The sequence below is a fragment of the Falco punctatus genome, assembly GCF_963210335.1.
Source record: "Falco punctatus genome assembly, chromosome: 9".
Classification (NCBI taxonomy): domain Eukaryota; kingdom Metazoa; phylum Chordata; class Aves; order Falconiformes; family Falconidae; genus Falco; species Falco punctatus.
The window spans coordinates 44,342,339-44,351,689 of NC_137589.1; the positions used below are offsets into that span (position 1 = coordinate 44,342,339).

General features: G+C 37.8%; 1 protein-coding gene across 8 annotated transcripts in view; it reads right to left on the reverse strand.

Moving 5' to 3' along the window:
- The window catches only part of CNTRL (centriolin), a 36,827-nt gene extending 28,775 nt beyond the window's left edge, over positions 1-8,052 (reverse strand). For 5 of the 8 annotated variants that reach the window (XM_080402863.1, XM_080402862.1, XM_080402861.1 and 2 more), the window contains exons 1-8: positions 7,913-8,050; positions 6,051-6,297; positions 5,476-5,609; positions 4,812-4,942; positions 3,376-3,517; positions 2,360-2,546; positions 2,068-2,261; positions 237-356 (exon numbers count right to left, since the gene is read on the reverse strand). In XM_080402863.1, the coding sequence (XP_080258989.1) occupies positions 237-356; positions 2,068-2,261; positions 2,360-2,546; positions 3,376-3,517; positions 4,812-4,942; positions 5,476-5,609; positions 6,051-6,264 (1,122 nt within the window). In that variant the 5' untranslated portion in view covers positions 6,265-6,297; positions 7,913-8,050. Of the gene's footprint in view, positions 1-236; positions 357-2,067; positions 2,262-2,359; positions 2,547-3,375; positions 3,518-4,811; positions 4,943-5,475; positions 5,610-6,050; positions 6,298-7,912 lie in introns of all 8 variants that reach the window. The other 3 variants (XM_080402865.1, XM_080402864.1, XM_080402859.1) reach the window with 2 other exon arrangements.
- Positions 8,053-9,351: the final 1,299 nt, after the last annotated feature.

Here is a 9,351-nt window from a genome sequence, read left to right on the forward strand (position 1 = left end):
ATGAAATACTTGTTCACTGACTCTACTTAGCTAAAACATACGTGTATTGGTATGTATACTAATATTCAACACGTGACTGTCGCTCAGATTCAGTTTAGTTCAAATCTTGTAACTTACGATTTTAAAATTAAGTTTTTCTATTTTGTAACTAATAACTCTTAATAAAGCAGTATCTAATAGAATTATAGAAAACCTATTAAGTTCAATGAAAACATCCATTATTTTAAAATTATTACCTCTGGTGGAAAATAATTTAAAGGTTCAAATTTTGCATCAATCTTATAAAACGCCAGTTCCTGCTCCAATTCATACTGCTTCTGGCAAGCTCGGGTTAGCTCCATTGTCTTCTGCTTTAACTAATAAACCAGTAAACAAAGTAAGCTGCATTCATGCAAGTGTCATCATTATCACAAATTTCAATTCAGTAGAGAGAAGGGCAAAGACATCAACTTTGAAACAAAACTCATATTAGAATAATTAAGATGGTGTGTTTTGTATCAAGAATATCAAAGTGCAACTTTATTACAAGATACAATACGATGACTAGGAGTAGACAAAAAGCCCACAATTAATATAACACAAATGATCACATGAAAGGCCTTTTAAGTTTACACGCATTAAAGGTTTGAAAATAAATTTGTCGCTAACTTAGGATAAAAAAAATAATTTGGGTACAATCCTTTAGCAAAATCTAGGCCAAGTAACAAATGTACTTACTGCTACTAATGAGCAGTGAGAACTATTAACACTCACTGTCTGTAAAAGAAACAAAGTATCTCAATTGTCAGGCGTATAGACCCTATCATTTCACTTTAGCTTAGCCTGGTGCTAGTTAGGTTTTGAATTTATTTTTTTTAACTACAGGTCCATCATGTGATTTCTTTTTAAATCAACTTTTCACACTGGATACCTGAGAAAGAACATGCAGCAAAACTCCAACAGACAGTGGAAAGCAGGACTAATGGAGGAAAAGAAAACAGAACAGACTGGAATAAAGGAAAGGCTTAAAGAAAGATTCTAAAACCAGATATATGTCATGCAAAAGGCTAACTGTGTTTCAAAGGAAACCAAAAAGTCAACAAAATTGTATCCAAAAACCACAACGAATATAAAGTCTCACTGGAACACTTTACAGAAATGTTCCTACTTCAGTAAACATGCAAATAAATCCTAGAAATAAAAATGACCATGCAACCCAGGAGCACAGTAGGGCTACCTTCAGTGAGGAATAAAGGCTCTGCGGAAAGGGAACTGTGACAAACCAATACACCAGCTAAAGGAAGAAAGAAGCCAGCAAAGTTTGTCATCCAAAGGATAAGAGTGGGTTAAGCTGCAAAATACATGCTCCTAAATCTCACTTCACTGAAAACTACACTATAGAAATAGGCTGCTGGTTACTGTGTGTGTTCACAGATGAAACAGCTATAGAAGTATTACCCACAGATTCTGAAGGATACAATTTTAGAAGACAAGTCTAACAGGCAGGATAAAAGCCATATATTAAGTTCCCATCAGGTTACTCACAACTGAGCACACACAAGTAGTTTTCTTGCATTTTATAGCTACCAATGAAAGATACTTATCAGAGCTAAGTTTTTAGGATGATGTGAGTACAAGTAAACTAACAGACATTACCCAAAATAACAGTCAAGGGGTACTACTGACATACAACTTGTATGCATACCTTGTTTTTGTAAAAGCATTTAATCTTTTCCCTTATTGCAACAGCAACAATGCAGGAGATTCAATACATCAGCAATTTAGCAGCTACAGGATGCTTAACCTTTCATCAACTGACAAAATTTTAAACAAAGAAAAATAACTAGACGCAAGCAAGTTGGTTACTATAAATGAACGATACTGATTGCTGGTTCAACATACTTACATTTTCCACAGAAAGAATACCTAAGAACAACTGGTCAATGAATAACAACTCTGAAAAGTTGCAGCACCTAAGTTTTGTCTCTCAAACATAAATCTCCAGCCATTTGAACTCTCACATAGACAACTCTGTTTCTGACAAGAGAACTATTCAAAATATTTACATAGTGCAAGGGTTGTTCTTACCAATTCATTTTTGGTGTTCAAGTTCCTTTGTAGGTCTTCATAGCTTTGTTTCCGTTGCAGAATCTTTTCCTTTAATGATCTGTTGACCTCATCTTGATGATGTAGTTGCTCAAGCACTTGGGACTGGTTAAGTTTAAGGTCCTCCAACTCCTTTACTGTGTTTTCCAACTGTCTTTCTAATTTATCTCTCTCTTCTGAAAAACAAAATAACAGAAACATTCAAATTGAAAATATTTTCCTTCTAAATTTAAGTTTTGTGTCATTCACTTTAGTTCTAACACATTACTATTACCTAAATCAAACCTCTCCAGAGCTTCCTGCCTGTCATAATTTGTCACTGGCTGTCCATCCAAGTTTTCCAGTGCTCGCAAGTGGAATACGGTGTACAAGGAGTAGTGAGGCAGACTTACAACTGGATTATCAGCAAGGAATAGAGAGGTCAGATCTTGTAGAGGCCTTAGTTTAGCTATATCACGGAGCTAAATCGAAGACAAATGGAACAATGATTAGATATCCTTCCAAGCACAATTAAACCCCATCAGTGAATTTCTGATTGTACAGAATGTTTTATGTTACGTCCATATCAAAGAATCTATTTTAAAATTTATGCTAAAGAATAATCTATAAAAACCTACCAAAATACACAGCACTAGAACTAAAGTAACTTCCTCAAATCAAATTGTTTCTTCTATGAAAAAATACCACTGCAAAGAGGCCAAATTTAATCAAGCTTGACCTTGGAAATTTCGAGATAACAGGGCCTGTGGATATATATAACCCTCCATTCCCCCAGACTTAAGTATTAAAAAAGGGAGTTTTTTATCATGAGGAGTACTCAAACAGCTGGTTCATCTCTCCTCCTAGCATGACTCATTTAGGAATCTTATTAAGTTATTTCATTTCATAGACGCCCTTTTGTAGCTGCCAAACATGGAAATTAACCTGGATGACAGAAGTAAATCAGTCACCATAATAAATACAAAATAGATGCAAATAGATTATTTACAGATCTCCAGAACTATATAATTGACTTATCATAAGGGATACCATCAATAACATGCAAAAGTCTTCACATTTTCACCAAGATTTTCTAAGCTTCCATAAGCTTATGCTTTCCTGAACAACATTTATGTTTATGCTGTGAATACCTGGTACAGAAGAAGGTTTTTTTGATAAACAACTTTATTAGGCTTACAACAGACTTTGTGGAAAAAGAACAGAAATTACTCCAAGTCAATTAACGTAAATATACCAGTTCACATCATTAAAAGATTCTGAGCAATTTTGTTCCTAACTATAATTACTTACTGATGATACTTTATTCCATTTCAAATCAAGGATGCGCAGGGATCTCAGTTTCTTCCCTACCCACGTAGGAATATACTCAATCTCATTCCCTGCAAGGTTCAGCTTTTGTAGATTATGCATATGTTCTATACCTTCAATTTTACTGAAAAAAAAAGAAGAAAAACATAACTTATCATGGACTATAGCAAAATTACAGTATAACTTAGATATTCTGGATAAACTACAGCAAAATCTGTCCCAATTATGATCCAAGAGATGAGTAAAAACAGTTGCTTACTGCCATGGACTCTAAATTCAAATTAAGTTACACCAGTTACATCCAAATACTACGTTAAGATAACAAAAAAATTCACAGCAAGACCTCCTTGCTCACTGTGGCTCACTAAACCTCTAATGTATACATATCTTTATTTTAATATTAGCTTTATTTTAATGTGTGGTAATTACATTTTAATATGCAAAACGTGTTCTTTTTTCCCTGAGAACATTATGGGACACAGATGAACCCAAATAAAATTTTTTATTTTTTTCATACAAAAGAAGGATCACCTGTAAACTGTCAGCAGGCAGAACTACATTTTTTTTAGTGTTTTCATTACAACACTGAACAGCTAATGAGGAAAACATGCTATTTTTTAGTTTACTGGAGCATTTATCTAAAGATATGAGTACCCTAACAAAGTGCAGTAGAATGTGCTCTTGTGACTGTACTATTTTTGGAGTATATACCAATTGTATATAACTCCACTGAAAAAATACAGCAGTAGCTAAAAGCTACTCTGATGTTTTCAATTCCTGTTGAGAGAGGAAGTTGTGCAAATGCAATGTGTAGAAGTGGTAGTGTCTCACTTACTTCCTATTAATTCCTCTGCTGAAAACGCAGCTTCTCTACTGCTAAGTCAGTCTCACGTAAAGGTCCTAATTCACTAACAGAAAAATTAAAGGAAACAATTTTGCTATTGTGTACTGCCTTCAATATTTTTATACCACTCAGACAAGATACCAGACTCTCAAAACAGTAAAAGTGAAAAAGCAATTCAGTGAGTTTACGGCCTGCTTGATCCAGCCCTTTCAGCTTCCTCTCCTATAAGAAAACTTCTTGTATTATCTGTAATAATATGCAGTAAAAGTTTATTTAAAAATGTAATGCATTTAATTGGGTTATTGTACCTTCATTATGGCGTCTGGAAAATTGCATTTCTGGCTTGGTTCCCTAGGAAAACATGTTTAACTGCAGCTGTGGTATATGAACAGCACTTCCCAGAACTATTTAGCCTTCTAATATCTTACGGCTTGTAATTTTTAAGATCTATCAAAGCCTGTTAGTCTTGCCATACAACTGATGGGAAATTCACCTTAACTGTTCACACACACAGTAAGAGAAACTCAGCTTTATTGTACCTGGATTTAGCAAAACCATTAGTGTTTCTGCTTACCTGATTCTGTTGTAAGACAAATTGAGTTCACACAACTTCATCAGTTTATCCAACTTCTCAATCTTCTCTATTTGGTTGTTACTAAGATTTAGTGTCTCCAGTTCAGAGCAGTTTTCCAGATTTTCTATGTACTAAAGAAAATAAAATTAATCCCATGGTATTGCAACTTGGGTTTGGTTGGTGGGGATTTTTTGTTGTTTTTAAGAAAAAGGCAGATTTTCAATTTTAAGAGCCATCTATTCATTAAGAAATACAAAGTATTCTAACACTTTATTAATCACAGTTTCACTGTTGCTTCTGAAACCCTGCTTTAGGTACGGTCTTCTGTAGTGTTGAAAGAGGAAAACCAGATTTTAAATTTACAGTAGACCAGTCTCACCTACACAGAGGAAAACCTGCCATTAAAAAACAAGACAAAAAAAACCCCACCAAACCAGAACAATCCAAAAGCTAAAAAGTTACTGAAATGGATGGTGTTCTAAACTTACTCTAATTGATCCAATTTTTTTTCTTTTGCGGACTTTTTTTTAAAAACAAAGGATCTCCTTGTAGAACTACGCTAACATAATCAGAATATAGCTGTTTAAATCCATATAAAAACAGACCTTTAAAAAAATCAGAATGAATTTTTAACTTTAATTACTGGTTATTTTCAATCACTTACCTTAAATTTCTTATCCCCATCCTTTGAGGAAGAAAGATTCAGTGAGCTTATACATGCCAAATCTTCCTGTTTTGACAGACGTTTTATAAGTGCTTCAGTAATGTATCTAACTCCTGGACTAACACCATTTTCATCTGAAATTAAACAGAGAAACTACCTTCAGTAGTGAAAGAATCGGTGATTTTATTAATCTTATACTTCACCCTGTATACCGGGAAAACATTGAAAATTATTCCCCCACCTTCACTGCCACAGGGGATAAGAAGAAACAGTACACCAGAAGCATTTACAGGAAATGACATGTTAGAGTAAGCATGTATAGCCTTTTGAAAAAGGCACAGTATGCATCTCCCTTTGCCAGTTTTCCTCCCAGCACAGAATGTAAGGAGTAAAAGTCTCATTATTCTACACAGCTTTCATTACTATCATTTCCACATTTGAGTACCAAAAGATAAAAGCAAATTCTTCAGCGTTCTTTCTAACTGAGCATACATCTTTAATAAGACAGTTCACAGAACATTAGCTTTTTATGCTTTTAGTATGTACTTTCATACCAGCAGTTATTTATACAATACCTTTATGAAAATTACACTCAAAAGCAGCTTCTACATTTTCTGACATATCAAGTTGTTGGTGCCTCTGCTCTCTGCTTTTGCAAGCAGATGGAGATGTCTGTTGGCCAAGAGGAGATGGTGATCTCGAACTCACAGGAGACATTGGACTAGGTGTCTGAGAAGCTGACATCTGTGGTTTTCTATATAATGCTTCACTTACAAAGCCTTTCTTCATTACCAAAAACACAGAATATCATATGACTAATATCTGGAAGAACAGAAATAAATGTCAGTCTGCATGTAAGTCTAAATCTTCACAGTTTGCATGCCAACAAAGGCGCTCAGAAGCATGTTAAGGACATTAGGTGCTTGCTGTCTCAGTATCTATGTGCTTAACAACATGATTTATCACTTCAGATGATACAGTTTGGGACACCAGAGAGGTGACATTTGAAAAATTGGGGGTTTTATCGTAAGAAAGTATTTCTAGCAATGATATGGTGCCAAAAAACATTATCTAAGCCGATTCTCCAATGGGTGACGGCTTCCAGTTTTCACAGGCTAATACATACTCAGAGCAGCATACCTTTTTACTTACACCATTCTATAGCACACCAAGACCTGGCTGAACTGCTTTCTGTTTTGCAACTAATCTTGGTAACTGTCCTGTATTTACGGTTTACACAAAGTCTGTCAGGTTTGGAGATACTCTCAACTCAGACCAACAGCTGGTAGAGGACAGAAAGGGAGGACTGGGATCCCAACTGTTTTTGGCAAAGCTATAAATCACCCACTTTGCTGCTAGAAGAGCAAATACAAGCCAAAAAAAACCCACAAAACACAAAAAAAAGGGCAACAGAGGAAAAAAATTAAAATCAGTCCAGCACAAGCATTCCTTCAGTGTTTCCCTTTCTGCAAACAAGTAGTTCCGTGAGTGCCTGGGAAATTCCAGAGAAGGTTAACAGAAACTTTGCCTGGTGAGAAATATATTTCCCAAGGGGTAAGTGTAGAAACAGCCATGCACACATTCCATGCATCAAAGCCCTTGTAGTAACCATCTTCAAGGGACAGATTTTTACTAAAACACTCAGTAAACAAAAAGCATATTTTAAGGCATTCCTTAAGACAGACACGCATGCTTTTAAGAGAACTTAGAGCTATATGAATAAGTGTCTTGAGAAGATTTTATTCATTAAATCGATTTTTTTCCCCGTGATTCTTCAAAAATAAAGAATGAAGGAGCCAGTCTCTTGTATCCAATACTGGGTGATGTAACTCGTTCCGGGCCAGGAAAGCGAGCCTAGAGAAAGTGAGGTACTGAAAAGCTCGTTTGGGAAGCTCCCTCATGTTATAAGGTGAGCATTCGGCATTGTAACGCGGTTTCTTGAGAACAGATTGTGGCTTTTCCATGAAAACCACGGCAGACCTGTCACGCTAGAGCCGGCGGGGAATGCAGACGCGCTGGGCTGCCCCTGCAGCCGAGGGGCCCCCGGCGCTGCCAGCCCCCCCCGGGGCTCCCAGCGGGCTCCCGCCGCAGCCAAGGAGCGGCCCCTGCCCGCCTCCCGCCAGGCCCGCACCTGACAGGATGGCGGCGCCCGGCGCGGCGCTACCGGCGGAGCCCCGGGCACAGCTCCCCTCCGCGGGGCCGGGCTGCGGGGCAGCGCCGCGCCCACAGCCCACAGCGAGGCGGCCGAGAAGCGGCGATTGTCGCTGAAGGGGGATCCCGGTTCTCGCCGAGGGTGGCTCCCCTCAGGCCTCCGCTTTGATTATCTGCGTTGACATGGTAACGCCGTCTCACCGCTTCCCGCCGGGCAGCGGCGGGCACGGGCGGCCTTCAGGCGACCCCGAGCGAAAGGCACCGGCTCCCAACGCGCCTCTCTCACCTCCCGTACTCCACTAAGCGTTTGTCGTCTCCAGCGGCCACCAGGCCCAATGCGCTGCGGCTCCTTTAAGCGCTCAACCTGAGGAGCTGAGCCGACACCATTTTGTCTGATCGTTGGCCGGCGACTGGTGAATTCTTGGGGCGGGGCGGAGAGGGGAGGGGCTTCCCGGAGCCCCGCCCCCGACGCAGCTTTCCCGCCGGGGCGGGCCCGTCCGGCGCGTTAGTAGCGCTTGTGCTTTTTCCCGCCGTTTTGCCTCAGCGGCGGCTGCCCGTATCCCTCTGCCGCTGAAGGGTGTCTTCTGGGAGGTTTTGTTTTCGCTAAAGTCCAAGTCACAGTATGAATAAGAAAGTCTGCTCTGGTCATAGTTATTTATGGTGTTTCTTTGTTTTTTTTTTTTTATTATTTTTTTTAAATTGGTCTGTGCTTCATGTTAGCCTATCTGTAAAACTGTACGTAGATTAGCTATCCTGAAACATAGTATGTAGCATTGGGAATGTGTGCTGTGTTTGACAGAGACTGAATGTAGTAGGCCTAAATTGCTACCATTTCCACAAAGGTATTTAAATAAATCTCTTAATGCATTTAGCCTCTGTTAGTTTAGCATCTATATGTGTAAAATGTAGGGTTAGAATAATTAGTTGACTGTGTCATAGAAAGAATGTAGGGAGGGGACATAATTAGATTTTAAAAAACATTTCAGAATTTTGTTAGACTTCTGAAGTGTTTTCCAATGTTCTTTGCAGTTTGTTGCTCCCTGTTTACACACCAGCCATGTAAACATGTTCATTTCACAGGTATTTAATCGTAGGTATTTTAGCTGTTATTTTTAATAATACCAAGCACCTTAAATTTTACGAGATTTTTTTTCTACATGTTGTTGTTTCTCATGTAGTTTATTGCATCTGCTGAGAAGCCCAAGTTGGCCTTCTTGTAATTTAACTTCATATTGGCCAGAAATAGTTTTGTAAATGTCATTCCCGTAAAGGTTGACTACAGTATTTGTTTAAACTTCAGAAGTCTTGCACAACTTAAGTTTAACTTTACATAAACGTATTTGTTGAGGTCCTATGCTTGCATATCAGGCATGCAAAGGTTTTGTCACAAAAGTGTTTTTTGTAAATGCTGTTTAAAATAGTACATGTTGTAGACATATTATGCATTAATATTTTCATATTGTAGTTTTATTTGTAATAGTACTTAGAAAGTTGGCATAATCAGGAGTACAAATGGCTAAAAGAAATTTGCAAGTGAATAGTTACTTCAAAACAAAAATTTTTGGTCTAAACATCAGTGCATTATGTTTGATAAAATTCAAATGCCTTTTTCACTTGTATGCAAATTTAAAATCACTTTGATTTAAATAAAAATTATTTTCTGAAGGATAATGTGAATCTAAGCTTTTGTTTGCTGTGTTGGTTATTTTTTGCTATCTGAACATT